Below are 18,282 nucleotides of genomic sequence, written 5' to 3' on the forward strand. Positions count from 1 at the left end.
ACGAGACCCGCTACCTAAGAGTTTACCAGGTTTGAACTCATTTCATATCTGAAGCAGAGAGAGGAGTGAGCACGCAAGGAGAGACGCGCTCTGTCGGAGACGGCAGAAAACAGACTCAAGTCCTCACCTGTGGGTGGCACGTTCCAAGACTGCTCCTCGGCGGTGGTGAAGACGGCGTAGAAGATGTAGCCCGCTGCAGCCACCGCTGCCGCCACGTAGAACACCATGTTCCACGTCGCCCGCGTCGGCTGTTGACATACGAAAAGGTTGTACGCATTGATCGCCAGTAGCGTCATCAATACGAGGATTAAAAAGCATATGTTGTCATCATTGTAACGTTAGTGGGTATAAAAATTTGCTTATTTTCAAGAGCTTCGTAATTTTAATGTAACTCAGTTCTTTACAGAATATGATTGCGCTTCACTGAATTGCTAAAGCTTGTCCACAAAGTAGTGAAGAAGTAGGGTATCAGTAGTTCCGCAGTGTCAGCCTAAATTGACTTCGTTTGTAATGTCAATGCTGCAGCTGTCGGCAAGCATCGTTATGTGTTTATTGCTGGGTGTTGGAACATTTGTCAAAAAAACCCTGGAGTGTGAGCAAGGTAAGCTAACCAAGAAGTTTATGGCATTCTATAATTACTGATATTATAGTTGGAAAATTTTGGAGAGGTGTCCCCTTCACAGTGGACAACGTGTTAAACGTGCAATAACATGTATAATTGCAAAACCCAGAAAGAAAAGAGCTATTGAATTCAGATTTAAAGGATGTGCAGAAAAGTGAATGAGTCATTGCGACTGCAGAGAGATGAGGTACACATTCCCAAAGGAAACACAGTTTCAATGGCGGCTTTAATAGTAGGTGTCTCACACAGGTGATAAAGAGAAATGGTGATGAAAGAAGCGCAAAGGTGAAAAAGGGTGACAACGTCAGTCTTCAACTTTAAATGACGCAATATAAGAGTTAGAATGTGACAGTATCTTCTGTCTGTGCGAAATGGGTTGTCTGACTGTGGCGTTTCGCCCCGTATAGCGCAGGAAATACTGTTGTGGCAAACCATAAACTTTATACTCCTCTGTCTGGAGAAAAACGAGGTACAGAAAACGACTAGCAAGCAATCTGAAGGGTTACTATGAGAATAATGGCAGTACTCGATGCCTAATTAGGAGAGAAATACATCCTGGGCCAAAGGTGCAAACGGCAATCTAAGTCACTTCTGTGCTTGGTACCTTTACTCTAGGTGAGATCATAGGTGAAAATTAATATAGCTTCTTCTTCTACCAAAATGTTAAGACGTAAAGACGTGTTCTGTCGGACAAAAATCATATAACACAATAAATAACGTAGTGATTACTAAGAAAATTATAATAAATGGATTAATTTATTGTTTCAAAAATGAATTGGCGATAGTTTTTACTATTGAATTTCCTGGACTGTGATTTCTTCAGGAAGGATTAAACAACTGATTTTTGAAACAGAGGGAAGGCATATCCTCTATAAAAAATAAATTGTAATCACGTAAGGGTGATTATTACTACCAATTTCAATTCTCGGTATTTTACGACATTCTACATTATATTCTTAGGCTGTAATTCGTGGAAGGAGATGATCCAGTACACAGTAGACATCGCAGTTGTGTCCTGTTGTGACGTCCGACGACTCGTGTAATATAGCCTGTACTTTTTCCCTTTCTTGAAGACACACATGTTGAGTCTCAGTTTTACTGTCCGTGTAAACTGCATGTACAAATGTATCTTAAATATCATTTACACAAACATTCATCATGTACATTACGATATAAACATTTTGTTTGTAATTTCTCATTATAATGCAGTTACAAGTACAAGTTCCTTTCAGTGCTTTGAAAGCGTAAAGAACCGTCTACATGGCCTGCTCCACCACCTCTTCCCTGTTGGCTACGAAGACACGATGGAGCACGTAGTGTTCGTAAGTGGATACGAGCAGACATTTTACAAATTTCGATATATTGCTTCCTTCACACTCAGTGGCTTGCAACAATCCGGGTGATATTCCTGGTGAGATTTATAAAAATTACAACAAGCAGCTGCGCCTAAGAACAAAAGCGTCAATGAAATTAAAGGTCTCACACAAACATTGCCGTCTTCATCCACTTTACGCCACTATTTAATGAACAGTACTTTCTTCTATACAGTCTGCTTACGAAAGGCGGCTTAAATAGACTGTAGAAATATGTGGCATTCTCAGTAAATCAGTCAATGATGTATTTGCTTGTAATAGATCAGCTCTTACATCTACATAATGATAATGTTTCGAATATCACTGAAAGATTACACGGCAAGTAGAAAAAGAAGAAAAAAGAAGGAAAAAAGAAGATAACGATGGACACCGAGGAACTATTCAAATTGGAACGGAAATCGGTAGATGTGATGTACATGTACAGACAGGAAATGATTACAGTTTTAGAAAAATGCGGCTGTTTATTCAAAAGGAAGAGCTTTACAAACTGAGCAAGGTAATAAAGCGTTGGTACTCCTCTGGCTCGTATTGAAGCAACTGTTTAGTTTTGCATTGATTGGTAAGGTCGTTATATGTCTTCCTGATGGGTACTGTGTCGAATACTATTCAGCTGGTGCGTCACATCGACAGAATCCCAAGATGGTTGGAGGGCCATGCCCTCAATGCTCCAAACGTTCTCAATTGGGAGAGATCCGGCGATCTTGCTGGCCAAGGTAAGGTTTGGCAAGCAAGAAGACAAGCAATAGAAGCTATTATAGTGTGCGAGAGGGCATTATCTTGCTGAAATGTAAGCCGAGGACGGTTTCTCATGAAGGGCAACAAAACGGGGCATAGAATATAGTCGATGTGCCGTTCTGATCCTGGTTGAGTCACTCCTGTTTGGCGACCGTTTGGCGGGCGACAGTCAGGTTGGTATCCCACAGCTGTCTATGACGTCTGCAGACACGTGTCCGGCCTGGAATCCCATTGACTGGAGTAGATTCATTGATGAGTCTCGCTTCGAATCGAACGCGAAGGTGTGTTTCGACAGGCCCGGACAGCGTGTGATACCAACCTGACCGTCGTGCGCCATACAGCCCAACAACCAGGAGAGATGATCTGGAGTGCCATTTCTTTTCATAGCAGGACGCCTTTGGATATCATCCATCGTACCCTTACAGCAAGCGGCACGTCGACGATATTGTTGCCCTTCATGGCAAGCCATCCTTGAATCGCATTTCATCAAGATAAAGTCCTCCCGTACACGGCGAGAGTTTCTACTGCTTGTCTTTGTGCTTGCCAAACCCTACCTTAGCCATCAAGATCACAGGATCTCTCACAATCGAGAACGTTTGGACCATTATGGGGAGGTCTCTTCAACCACCTCGGGATTTTGACGATGTAACTCAAGAACTGGACAGAATTTGACATAGTATCCCTCAGGAGGACAGCCAACAAAGCCAGGCCGAATAACTGCTTGTATAAGGGCCAGATTTGGACCAACGCATTAATGACTTGCTCAATTTGTGAAGCTCCTCCTCTTGATTAAACCATCCAGTTTTTCTGATACTGAAATCATTTGTTTGTCTGCGCATGTACATCAGATCTCCTGGTTCGCAGGAGAGCTTCTGTAAAGTTTGGAAGTTAGGAGACGAGGAACTGGCGGAAGTAAAGCTGTGAGAACTGGGCGTGAGTCGTGCTTGGGTAGCTCAAATGGTAGACCACTTGCCCGCGAAAGGCAGAGGTCCCGAGTTCGAGTCTCGGTCCGACACACAGATTTAATCTGCCAGAAAGTTTCATATCAGCGCACACTCCACCGCAGAGTGAAAATCTCATCAGATGTATCGATTTCCGTCCCATTCGGGTAATTCCTCCATGGTCCATTGTTTCCCATGTTAAGTAATTATCATTAAACAGCTTTGGTTCAGGGACTACGTCACGTCTTTGGTCTAACCACCGTTACAATAAAATTAAAACATCAACTGGTTGTCAAACTACAGAAAATTAATGATTTATAAATTACAAATTGTGTAGTCGTACTGTATTTGTCTGTGTTTGCTTGGCATGCAGTTTTATGTCGTTGTATCATCTCGCGCGTTGTTTGAGCCTGTGCTATAATTCTGAGTACATATGTTTTTGTAAGTTTTTCAAGTAATCGGTTTTCTTCACCTCATGTTTAACATCATGAATGTCATGTGATGTTGCCTTTGATAAGGATATTTTCCCATTGTGAAAATTCTTAAACAGATGTATTTAAATCAAATTTGGTAAAGTTAGGACGTGTAAGCTTTAAAGATAAACGTTGTGATGTGGTCGTTCTGGAGTGCTTATTTCAGAAATTGCCGAACAATTTTCAGTACATATATTTTTGTAAATTGCTAGGAAAAATATTTTCTTCGGCTTTTTATGGGGCATTGCGCGCGTAATATTGTTGCACAGATCTAGTACACCCGCATCTCCAGGTTATGTGATTTTCTGTTATACTATGGAACTGGTTAAAACATGATCATCTACATTACCTACATTCTTCAGTGACGCTTCTATGCTTATGTCATTTTGTGCTGTGCTGAAAACGGAAGTTTTTGTCAAATCTAAGTACTATTCACTTAAATTTATCTCACCACTCGAATTGGTGGACTCACATTCTGCAAACGAGCAGTTCAGTTCCCCGTCCGCCATCCAGATTTAAATTTTCTGTCATTCCCTAAATAACTTATGGGGAATGTGGGAATGATTTTTGGAATAGACAAGACACGATAATTTTCCTTCCCTTTCCTTCACCTATTTTCAAATTTATCATCCTGCCCCCTTCCTGGATGCCTTATTGTTGATTAAAATTCAAAGTAATCTAAACCCCCTGTTAAACGAAAAACGCCAACTACACTTGGGGTTGGCGACGTAATTAAATGCTTAACTGTATGAATCACAATATCCTCCTAAATAAACCACGGTTTCGTGGAATTGATGGTGTAGCTAACTAATTGATTACGTAGTATCTAACCACAAGAATGCATAAAGTTGTTCTTAATAATTCAGCCAGATTTTTACGACTGGGGAGAAATCAGTTATGGGGTTCCACAAGACTCAGTATTAGGTCCATTGTTGTTTGTCATTCATGTAAACTTCAGCAGACGCAACTACCGTAGCAGATGGTCGCGGACAATTGACAGAGAATAAGCTGAATCAATGGAAACATTTTTTTGGTGGAACTATTAACCGCCAATATATTTGGAATAATACGTGATGAACACAGAACTGGCTTCTAAATTATTTATTCCCAAACATTTTCATTCATAGACCATCTTCACAGTGATGGCGTACCATCACAGGATACTCATGCTTTTAAACAAGAAATGAAGAAAACTGATGACTTGAAAAACGTAAGTAGTCAGAATTACAGCACTGGCTAGAACAGCAACAAGTAGTGAAGTGTGCACACAGACAAACTGTCCTAGAGATTAAGACTAGGGAGAACGAAACGGACAACGTAGTGGATCTCCCCGACACGACCATTGCAGATTAAAATGTGTGAGCTGTTCACGGACGCTTCGTAGAGAAGGACTGTGCTCCATCGCGCACGAACCAAATCTCAAGCCGTTGTTGGTAAGTTACCTCCCGTAGCAGGATCCGAATATGTCGAGCACCAAACAACGTGTGTGAAAGTATGGAAGACCCTATTACTCTTGCTGTAACAGAGATGTGTTTCACAGTATCGAAAATGAATAAGTGCTCTTAGCTCTTAAAATACGCATTTTAGAACCCATGTTTACTGGCCATTTCAAAACGTGGAACACTTTTTTTAACAACCTATATTTTCTCATTTCTGGTTTATTTGATGTAAATATCGCCTATCCTGGCTCTCTCACTCTGTATTTCCGACCATACCACACGTGTACTGCAACGATACAGAAGTTTTTATACTTTATCAGTAGAGTGGGTTTCATACCTGATCTGAGCGTCGTCTCAGTCGAAAGTGACGCTGTGGCGGCTTTCGGCCATTAAATATACTCTTATAAAATTTTGAAAGTACAAGTCCAGGTATGAATATTTATTCGATAGCCACTTACTTCATATATTGAGAAGCTTACTGCGTTTTAATACGAGGTATAAATTCTCATCTGGAGATAGGTTTTCCACTCAGTCTCGGTAATTTATAGCCATTTGTCTTTTATAAATGTTACTAAATTCGCAGTTCAATGCTGTAAGAAAACTCAGTGGGCTGTAGTTTGGCAACTCACCTTACTAGTTGCAAGTAAAGCTGTCCGTGGTTTAACATTATCCCATACGTAAATGGCGTAACGCGTTAGAATGTGTGTTTAAACACAGTTACTTTCATCAGATGTTTCTCACACGTTACATCAGAAACCCATGCAGTCGAATCCTCGTACGTGGAGGAATAAGCGGAATTACCTAGCCTAGCGTCGAGATTATGGCAGCGCCGAACGCTGTTTGTTCGGACCTTCTGAAGGACGTTCCTTACACATGTGTTGCTAAGTGCTCCCGTTATCTTCGTGTAGCATAAAGAGGTACAATTGTGACGACACCAAGCACACTAGCTGCGAGAGTAATAAGTCACGTAAACTGTGTCAGGTCTTATACGGCTGCTTTTTAAATGCATCCGTAAGAGGGAGAGACATACGGATGCTCATAGTAAAACTAATAAGGCAACCGTCAACCTTTTGTGTACCTTACGTTATCGACTTAATTTGGAGTGCTGCTGCTGCGGTGTGTAGAATAACCATTCTTTTAGCTCCAACGTTACGCGAGTGGCAGTTTTGCGTTTAATAGTTCTGTGTACGTCCTTTCATTCAGTAACTTATAGTTCCATGTTTCACATTTATATGGGCAGCACACATACTTTTAGCTTCACTGATACAGCACACCATTTACGATGTGGCATAGTTCTGCGGTTGTTTTCAACGACAATGAATTGCGTGAAGGGCATACTGGAGCAGACGGATGGTGGCAGTGAGTGGACAAAATCAGTTGTGATGACGTAACCGACTATTGGGCCACTTCTGCGAGTAGATGCACGATATGGGTTTGGTTAAGTTTGACGGTAACAAATGTGGAGCATTTTGTCCTAAAGGAAGCTATAAGCGGACATTGGTCATTGGTCAAGTCCACAGATATGTAGTTTAGAAAGGATACCTAAGCGTCTTACTCGATAAAAGCCATTTTCAAGATCCAGGGAAGGAAGAAGAACATTTCTCCACTCACGAACTAGTTTGCTGCGTTAGCTTTGAAAGCGAATTGTACACCCTGAACCTTAGCGGTTAATTTTGCAATTACTTGTTAAGTATTGTGACTTGGATAGCTCAGTTTTCTACTCGTTTTCTTCCTAGAAGAGAATAATAAGAGCGTATACTTAGTTTTATTCTGCGTTTACCCTTAACATAGAAGCAACTCCATCTGCTTCTCTCCGAAACGCATCACGGTACAATGCTACTCTCTACGTCAGGCACAAACACAGACAGTTTGCTTTGTTGGGCTGTGCTTTCGTTATCTCGTTTACAGGTGACATGGCTTAAAACATTCTGATATTATGTAACAAGTCAACCTAGATTGTGTAATATTAGCAACGCGTTTCGTCATCTTATATGGCTCCCTGTGACAGCTATGTGTCCAAAGCTATGCGGTCGTTGCCATGCAGATACGTGGCGCTCATGAGCTGTTACCTCGACCAGATCAGTTTCTCCAGCGCCTCCTTCCCCGTTTTTAAGGCATCGTTCTTCGTCAGATGTATAGCACATCGCTGTAAAACTATTAACAATCATTCGCTGTGTTATTGTTTTCATCTCTTGGAAAACATATTAACGTAACGTATATAATTTAAAACAGTATAATTATCTTCATATGGCATGTTAGCTCAGTGCTTTATCGATACTTAGGAAAGTTTACGAAATGGTAAATCACAAAATATTCATAGGTAAGGTATGTATGGCTACAGTGGACTACCGGCTACCTCAGTTCGTCAGACTTTTACACAAAGGTAGATTTTATGTGACCTTGCAAGACGAAAGGTGCAGACGGAGATTACAAAGAAATGTGCTAACTGAAAGAATATGCTGGCTGCCCTTCTACACAACATCTCTACTAATAATCAGCCCATTTCTGTCGACAACAGAGAATTCATCCGCAAGGATGACACTGTAATGACTTTCGAAGAGGAAGTAAACGATTTTGTCCATGCCACTGCAGAATTATCCACTCACAAGGGAACATTCCCAAGTGTCAATAAATGATGTTGATGAACTTCTCACAAAGTTATTCCAGCGTCTAAAGCTGTATACGTTCCACGGCTGCATCTGTCGATAGAGCACTTTGGATCAGATGTTCCTTGTCCTCGGGTACGACGCTCAAAACGGTTGTTTCACACTGAACACCGGCCTTTTCATAGTTTTAAAAGAAACTAATGGTGAGTTTGGACGGAGAATTCGAGAATCTCTTTGTAAGCCGTAAATGTCCTTGTGATATCATAGATAATTCGTAAACAAACTCCTGAATAGGTCATAAGATACATGAAAGATGTTGTCTTCTCCAGTAAGGGAGAAACATATGCTGTGTTGTTAGATTCTTGAAGAGGCCAATGTGAAAGAACCGTTGAGAGCAACCTAACTGAGACCAAGGAATTCACTCACCTGGTGATCTCAAAGGGCTCAAAGCCGCAGATACAGCAGTGGGACGTATATAACTTTCGATGTTGGAAGAATTTCGTGAGAAGATTTTCAAATCTAGGTCTGTTGAATGATTGTGATGTCGTTCTCCACATCAGAAACAATATAATCAAGCTGCACTCATTAGTACATAATCAATTCTCTTGGCCAACGCTTACCAGTGTACTGAAATATGACTGCTATAAATCAGGATATTTAGAGGACCACCCTGAAAATTTGAAATCTATTTGTGTTTTGTTTTATATTGTCTTGTTTGTCGTGTATAGAGTACTACGCGAAAAATTTCGTTTATTTTGTGTGTATGGTATGAAAACGTATTGTGTTAAGAATTTCTTTACAGATTAAAATTATTGTAATTATCTTCTATCATATTAAAGGGCTACTTATTACTTACTATTAACGAAATACACGTATGTGAGACGGTAAACTAAATAACTTAAAAACAAAAAACGTAAAATAACAACTTAAACGTACACAAACATAAGTAAATAATTAGAATAGTAAGGAATGTTTAGATATTTTGATTAGTTATGTTGAAAATACCCCGACAGCACGTTGTGTATAGCTGATTTTCGAAAAAACAGTATTTCAGAAGCTTGCTTTATTACACAGCGATATATGTAGCTGGAAAGTTTCTTTAATTTATGTTGCAACAAAAGTCTTCATTTTTTAAAACTAATTAATGGTGGTGGGGTATTTTGCAAAATTTTAAATTATTACAAAAGTTGGTCATATAGCTTTCAAGAACGTTACTTACATATCAACTTTTATATGGGAAATATTTTTATATATCATCTTTTCGAAGATATTCCCTCTAAATCTAAAATACCAATTACCTTTCTAGATATTTTTTACCACTTAAGCACACAAGCAAAAAATATGTATTCTGTAATTTTGCGCGCTCTGCACCCCTGCCAAGTTTCATCAAGATCGTTTACTGACACTTGGAAATGTTCCCTTGGTAGTATCAAAACAACCTGCTTACACTAAATCATGGGAAAACTCCTATCTGCACATTTCATCTGAGAAACAGGGAGGCAGAAATGGAGTGGACAACACTCCCCTCACTGCCAGGACCAAAAATATTTGGGTGTGAAACCAGTCTAAATTCCAACATTTATACACCAATGCTAGAACACTAACCAGAAGATTAGTACCAGGAACGTCATCTTTCAGAAACTACCGAATACCACATGGGGTGCATATACCAACACCTTTCGCACACTAGTCCTACGTAGCGCCAACTCAGCCCATACTGATCTAGTTCGTGAAGAGGGAGTTTGAATATTAACGGACCTCTTAAAACGAAATACACATAATAGAATGTTCCCGTTCATACGACCTTCAGATATGAGAACTGTAGCAGCAAAACTGGAAAAGGAAAAACAGAAAACAGATCCACAACAGTTTTTGTTTGGACTATCTCCGTCCTTCAGAGTTTCCTGTAGAAATCAGCACCAATTCGACCTGCTTCTTTACCTGATTCCCACCTTAACGACCTGTGAAGTAACAGAACATCTGGTGGATTCAGGGATGCCACTGACACTTGTTACCACCTCCAGTTTGGGACATAGGAGGCACTCAACAGACAGACTGGGAGTGACGCGGCACAAGACCAACATGGAGAAATGCGATTATGTTGAAGAAGCCGAAATATATTATGATTAAATGAAGAATTCCAAACACCCTTTGGTCTGTACCAATGTGCTGAAAAATATTCTGTAGAAGATTTGTGTCTGCAAATGACAAGGCCGTTCACACAGCCAAACGATGGATATGATCAGCGTAACTAAGTTATAGCTGTAATGTTAGTTGTGCTTTGAGCAGTCCAACTGTGTTTCAGACTACTGACTAAGGGTAAAAAAGAAAAATATAGTTTGTTCATTAGCGAAAGACTTCATTCCTCCGTTGATATCACTCTCTTTACAAAAAGGCTCACTTTTGTTTATGGAATTTAGTGTCAAAATAGCCAGTGTTTCTTGTTTTCTCATACTTAGTTTTCTACGATGTCTCCTTTTGATTCCTCACATATTATCTACTTATTTATGACCATGCCTTTCATAGAATGACCTTTTACAGCTCGATGAAACCTAATTTTAGTGGACTGCACGGTCACTGCTTCTCTTACATTTAGACACATATCACAACCAAAGATAATAACACAGTTGTGTGCTTGGCTGCTTTGCGTAGTGTTTTAGGCAACCTGTATTTTCTCAGTTTTAAATCTGGTCACATTCGCTCGACGATGTGGCTCTTTTAGAGCAAATCTGTAGCGTCGACTGTTAATTTATCACGTCCTTCGCAACTATTTAGACTTGGGAATAGCACAGGGTTACTTAATTTAGAGTCCACCGTCATGTTTTAGGCACAGATTTGACGGATGCGTGTGTATGTGGAAAATAAAATTGCGATATTTGACATAAACATGACACTTTCTGTGTTTCTGATGTATTTTCTTGGAAAGAACATTGTGACACGTCGTAGGTATGGTACGTATTTGGTTTGAGACGTATATATGCAAACTGAAGGGACGAATGAAAATTTGTACGAAGGACCGGATTCAAACCCCGGTCTCCTGTCGTTTCAGTCTAGAACAGCGCGACCGCTACGGTCGCAGGTTCGAATCCTGCCTCGGGCATGGATGTGTGTGATGTCCTTAGGTTAGTTAGGTTTAAGTAGTTCTAAGTTCTAGGGGACTGCTGACCTCAGATGTCAAGTCTCATAGTGCTCAGAGCCACTTGAACCGCTCTGGGACAGTGACTTTCCATAACTGCACAGGGCCACCCTGACACCCCATCAATCCAAATTCCCATTCATGCCTCCCCATAAACTAGAACAGCATTGCAGAGGATATCTAAATGTACTGGTATAGTATCTCAGCATCGGACGAAATGGCAGATCCTGCCTGAAAACCAGGCATCGGTGGTTTCATCAAATGGAACTGTATCGTTCCAGTAACCGTTTCAAGTCTCGGACAACTATGGTGTATATAAGCAGACTGAAACGACAAAAGAAAATTTGTACCTAGGCCATGATTGAAACACAGGCCTCCTAATAACCTGGAATATGCGCTAACCGCTACGCCACCATGATATAGCGGCTTTGTACAACAGCACAGGGCATTCTGGCACACTTCCCTTTTGAATCCAAATTCTCATTCACGTCTCAAGTCATCTCATATTCAGTCTCTGTCGATCCACCGTGGATACAGTACAATAGCCAATCAAACATTTACCAAAGAAATATCACCAAACAGCTGTATGTTTTCAGATGTCATTTGATTTAGACGAACATTTTCAGCGTCTCATTAATGCCATCTTTAGGCCCTGTGCACTACATGTATAGACAATCATATACATCGATGTATGCATAAATGGAACCATCAGTATCTGGATTCCGTGAATCTGATCGTGGAGTGCGTGCATCGGAGACTTGATAACAACTTCATGGAATGCAGGTATTCATGACTACAATTATAAATGCATCGGTATATCTGATTGTCTATACATGGAGTGCATAGGCACCTGAAGATGACGTTAATGAAATGCCGAAACTGGCCGTCTAAATAAAATAACTTCTAAAAAATTACATCTCCTTGGCAATTTTTCTTTGTTAAACATTTCGTATTCTTTCGATGCTGAGATGCTATTCCAATACAGTTGGAGAGTCCCTGCAGTGGTGTTCGAGTTTAGAGAAATGCCGAGTGGGCTGAGGTGTGAATCCCTGGCTTGTTACAAATTTTCATTCGTCCCATCAGTCTTGTATATGCACTATGGACGTTTTGGATGTTCGAGATTTTGAAAGGTCTCTAAAACCATACAGCTACATTTAATTTAATTTAAGGCTCTGTTATGTCATAAACCAAGCGTGGTAATCAGCTCAAACTAATCAGATCAAACTATATCACGCTCCTATCGCGTGAGACACGAGATAGGAGCTTAAACCAGCAGTTTCCGAAGTTTTATGGAATAGTATGTAAAGTAAAACTCACCTTCACAACTACATTCAACTAATTCATTAATTACACTGCATTAGCAACTGTTTGTTTCACCTGTTTATGGAGAGTTCGTTTTAATCTCGTTCTCATATTCCATAGAGATTTTACCTGGCTGTTTAGCACGCCACGTGTGTTTAGATGTACTTATGAGTTTGCAATGATATTTTTGACCCCAATATGATGTAGACCTGGTGCTATTTTGCGTTTCTGATGCATTTTGGCTAACTTGGAAAGAACATTGTGATATTTGACAAACATCGTGTACAATAAATAACTAATTTGAGGCTCTGTTGTGCCTTACACCATGGTGCTTCTATCGAACTTCGAATGTTTTACCGATGCAGCCATCTGTTGACAAAGACAAGCAACAGGAGCAGAAAAACAGCAGTTGATGTAACTTCGGGTTTTTGAAGTTTTGCGGAATAGTACTTAAAGTAAATTTCATGTTCGACAGCTACATTTTTCTAATTTTAATTGCATTGGACAGGCATATGTTGATTTTTAACTATTTATGGTGAGTATATTATACACTCAGAATATTTCAGAGCGAATGATATACAAGGTGTTCAGAAACAGTCTGACAAGCTTCAAAGGGTGTCCGTTGTTCTCATAGCGCGGCAGCGCACGAGACTGTTCAGCGTTTGGCTCGGTTTCGATCCCTACTACCAACCCGTGTCCAACTTTTGTATCGCTCTCTTGTTCGGTTTTATGAAAACAATGAAGAACACGTTTGGCGATACTGTCCTTGGCAAGGCGCTTGAATTTCCTCGTGCAACGGCTTCGTTGGCTACCTTTAATGTTAATAACCTGAGAAACGGCGCAACGTATCGAATTTTTTTCTTAAGAATTATTTCTCAGCACAACCTAACCTGCAACCCCCTTGCAAGCGTTGATGTACATCATTGGGGACATGTTGAAAATGTGTGCTCCCACTGAGACTCAAACCCGGGATCTGCTGCTTACATGGCAGGTGCTTTATCCATCTTTTTTTTATCTCATTTTTTTCGCTTTTGTTCGTTGCTTCTGCTCGTGGCGGACGTCATAGGACATCCATTGAAGGTCGCTGTTGATCGATTAACTCAGTTTTTTTATTACAGAGGGCAGCTATCCCTCTGACCGAACATGCTGAGCTACCGTGCCGGCTGTAGCAGTCCTGCAGGGACTTATGTCTTGCACGCTCCCCATGAGAGTGTGATGGGCAAACATCTAGAGAATTTGCACGGTCATCAATGGTATTTGTTCTTTCGGGAACAGATTCTACCTTCATATACCCTTACAAGTTTTTAAGACAATTTGTGACTACGTTTTGTAGCTGTCAATGAAATTTACCGATGTGACTGGTGATCCAGGCCATAAACGAATTTGTTAAGTCAATATCGAAAACAGAATTGAGAACATTTTCATCATTTTCGCAACTGAGTAACTTCTCTAAGTGAGTGACGATTCAGCAGGAAGAGTCAGAACTACTCAGAAGTATTCGCAATGGGACAAGAAATTTCAGAAAATTCCCTGCCCATCACTTGCTGAATCAGCAGGAAGATTCGGAATAAATCGGAAGTATTCGGAACAGGATAAGAAGTTCTGGAAATTCCCTGTGATAGCATCAAAAGTTAATGACATAGGCCACTAACTTAAACAAAGTGAGCAAGAAACCAGGCCAAGGTTATCGCCCAAGGTCACAAAGTACACAGCCATGGCACAGCGTGAGCCACTTCTGCTTGTCACAACTGATGCCACTTCTACTTGCCACAAGTGACGGTGAAGTAACGTACGTTTGCCTTGGTGGCGGCTCCAACGACGTAAGGGACGACGATGCCCGACATGTTGCCGAAGGTGTTGACGAAGCCGACGATGGTGCCGGCGAAGTTGGGCGCTATGGCCTGCATGTTCATGTAGAAGCCCGAGCAGTGCGCGGCCATGCAGAAGCCGCCGAAAGCCAGCATCGCCACGATGGCGGCCGAGTCGCAGCCCACCAGCGCCACCACCAGAATCGCTGTGCCCGGACCCAGGATACCTGCGCACAACAGGGAGCTGTAGTCGGCTCTGCTCTTATAACGGCCGAAGGACAAGACATGCACTGTGCAAACAGAGTCGTAATAAATACAAATAAACTGGTCGTAGGAGTGGTTACTAACATGTACACTCTAAATGGTCCCTTTGTAATCACTTTATTCATCAAGTCATACTGTTAATAATTTTCCACCTTCATATTATTGAAATTAGCTTGGTCATACAATTTCAAGTCCAGTTTCAAATTTTTGAAAATTCCTGAAACCATAAAGGTAAAGAGGTACTTACCCATTCTGAACATAGCGAACACACTGTGAAGACTATCTTATTAAAATCTTCAATTTGTGATTTTGAAAATGACGTCTTCTGCCAAAGACAAAGTTTTCCTTCTTTTTTCCCTTCCCCAGATTAGTGTCGGTGCCTACGTGTCATCTTCATTAGACCACAGGGATGACAGTGTGTCATCTTCAAAACAGTAGGAGGAATAAGTGTCTTTGTTCAAAGAGCGGTTTTTCAAAATATTTTTCCGAGAGTCGTTCCTGGACTGTCATAATGCACATACTTCGCGCATTTGTGGGTTGTAGTTATGGACACTGTTTTTCACACGTTTTTCATTTTACTCTCACCTGTCGTCACAACTTTTCATACACAATTCGAGATTTACGAAAAACTTATCTGACCACACTCATAGAGCGTTTTTTTTTTTTTTTTTTATCGCTTGCGTGTTCATCATTTTGTTTTTGTTCAGTGTACTATTAATTCTGAATGTTTGAGTCATGTTTTCATACCACATAAGCTAAAGGACGACTTATTTCCTGTATTTATGTGTGTGTGTGTGTGTGTGTGTGTGTGTGTGTGTGTGTGTAATCGCTGGATGCAGGAGGGAACGACGGACCGACGCGACCGATTGCTTTTACTTCGTTGCGCCACTACACGTGATGACAGGCATATTGAGCGCATGGCAGTAATGGATCGCTCTGTTACATTGGGAACTGTATCACAACAAATTCGGTCTCTTGCGCAACAAACAATGTCCGCGTGTACCATTCGACGTTGTTTGCAGCACAGTGGACTCTTCGCAAGGCGCCCATTGCTACGTTTACCACTACGTCAACGCCGCAGGTGTTTGCACCGGCAGTGGTGCGATGAACGCCGATCGCCAAGCGAGGGATCCATGTTGTGCCTGCACCACCACGCCCATTGGACTGCATTGCTGCCTTGGCTTCCCTTTTCTAAACGTCTAGCCAATGATTGTGGAACGACTGATCTGGGGTAAACCACCCGCTGCTACACCAGACTAACTTTGGCAATTTGTGGAAACAGCATGGACTGCTATATCGCAAAAACACATCCAGAGCCCATTTGAATCAGTGTCGAGGCGTGTAGCAGCGGCTATACCCAACAATGGCGACAGCACTCATTACTGATTTCATCATCTTCCTCACTTCAAATGGGTATGTATTTTCAGTCATGCGATCTTTGTATAGCGGGTTATCTCCCGAATCAATTTGGCTCTTATATCTTCGGTACTTCTTCGTATTGTATATAGGATGGCCAGCAGTGTATTTACCAATAATTGCTAACCTGTAGCAGATAAATTAAGTGCATATAAAGAAGAAACTGTCAGTAATATGAAGATAATGGGCTGGAAACCAAAAGTAGACAATCTGATTGCCTATGGTTATGTATGTACTGTAGACAGATGAAAGAATAGTGCTTGAACCTCATCCTTCCTTTCCATGTTCTAGACTTATTGCTTCTCTTCTTTTCCTCTTGGATCTATTTTAATACACAGGGTGTAATGGGTGTAAGTCCAGATAATTTTATTTCGTACCTCAATACGTACACACATCGGTGTGTTAGTAGTTTCTTTTGCGTCGAACAGTCTTCCCAGAAATACATCAAAAATTTGACGACCTGATGTTTCCACCATTGTGGTAATTGCACAACTAAACAGACTATATCTGTTGGTATAGACTACCTGTTTTGCATCCACATGTACACTTCAACACCTCACCTGCTGCCAAGTGGAAAATAAGCATTAATGGTTCAAATGGCTCTGGCCACTATGGGACTTAACATCTGAGGTCATCAGTCCCCTAGAACTTGTTGTTGTTGTTGTTGTGGTCTTCAGTCCTGAGGCTGGTTTGATGCAGCTCTCCGTGCTACTCTATCCAGTGCAAGCTTCATCTCCCTGTACTTACTACAACCAACATCCTTCTGAATCTGCTTAGTGTATTCATCTCTTGGTCTCCCTCTACGATTTTTACCCTCCACGCTGCCCTCCAATACTAAATTTGTTATCCCTCGATGCCTCAGAATATGTCCTTCCAACAGGTCCCTTCTTCTTGTCAAGTAGTGCCACAAATTCCTCTTCTCCCCAATTCTATTCAATACCTCCTCATTAGTTACGTGATCTACCCAGCTAATTTTCAGCATTCTTCTTTAGGACCGCATTTCGAAAGCTTCTATTCTCTTCCTGTCCAAACTATTTATCGTCCATGTTTCACTTCCATACATGGCTACGCTCCATACAAATACTTTCAGAAACGACTTCCTGACATTTAAATCTATACTCGATGTTAAAAAATTTCTCTTCTTCAGAAACGCTTTCCTTGCCATTGTCAGTCTACAATTTATGTCCTCCCTACTTCGACCATCATCAGTTATTTTTCTCCCCAAATAGCAAATCTCCTTTACTACTTTAAGTGTCTCATTTCCTAATCTAATTCCCCCAGCATCACCTGACTTAATTCGACTACATTCCATTATCCTCGTTTTGCGTTTGTTGATGTTCATCTTATGTCCTCCTTTGAAGACACTGTTCAGTCCGTTCAACTGCTCTTCCAAGTCCTTTGCTGTCTCTGACAGAATGTCATCGGAAAACCTCAAAATTTTTATTTCTTCTCCATGGATTTTAATACCTACTCTGAAGTTTTCTTTTTTGTTTCCTTTATTGCTTGCTCAATATACATATTGAATAACATCGGGGAGAGGCTACAAATCTGCCTCACTCCCTTCCCAACCACTGATTCCCTTTCATGCCCCTCGACTCTTATAACTGCCATCTGGTTTCTGTACAAATTGTAAATAGCTTTTCGCTCCCTGTATTTTACCCCTGCTACCTTTAGAATGTGAAAGATAGTATTCCAGTCAACATTGTCAAAAGCTTTCTTTAAGTCTACAAATGCTAGAAAAGTAGGTTGCCTTTCCTTAGTCTTTCTTCTAATATAAGTTGTAGAGTCAGTATTGCCTCACGTGTTCCAATATTCCTACGGAATCCAAACTGATCTTCCCAAAGGTCGGCTTCTACCAGTTTTTCCATATGTCTGTAAGGAATTCGCGTTAGTATTTTGCAGTTGTGACTTATTAAACTGATAGTTCGGTAATTTTCACATCTGTCAACACCTGATTTCTTTGGGATAGGAATTATTATATTCTTCTTGAACTCTGAAGCTACTTCGCCTGTCTCATACATCTTGCTCACCAGATGGTTGAGTTTTCTCAGGACTGGCTCTCCCAAGGCCGTCAGTAGTTCTAATGGAATGTTGTCTACTCCGGGGGCCTTGTTTCGACTCAGGTCTTTCAGTGTTCTGTCAAACTCTTCACGCAGTATCGTATCTC

At 40.9% G+C, this 18,282-nt stretch overlaps 1 protein-coding gene across 1 annotated transcript in view; it reads right to left on the minus strand.

The window, feature by feature from the left end:
• Positions 1 to 18,282, minus strand: part of LOC126354039 (sialin-like) — a 90,696-nt gene that overhangs the window by 10,553 nt on the left and 61,861 nt on the right. Inside the window, exons 8-9 of the mRNA XM_050003383.1 lie at positions 14,421 to 14,662; positions 128 to 248 (exon numbers count right to left, since the gene is read on the minus strand). Coding sequence (XP_049859340.1) covers positions 128 to 248; positions 14,421 to 14,662 — 363 coding nt within the window. The remainder of the gene's footprint in view (positions 1 to 127; positions 249 to 14,420; positions 14,663 to 18,282) is intronic.

The sequence above is a fragment of the Schistocerca gregaria genome, chromosome 3 (genome assembly GCF_023897955.1).
Source record: "Schistocerca gregaria isolate iqSchGreg1 chromosome 3, iqSchGreg1.2, whole genome shotgun sequence".
NCBI lineage: Eukaryota > Metazoa > Arthropoda > Insecta > Orthoptera > Acrididae > Schistocerca > Schistocerca gregaria.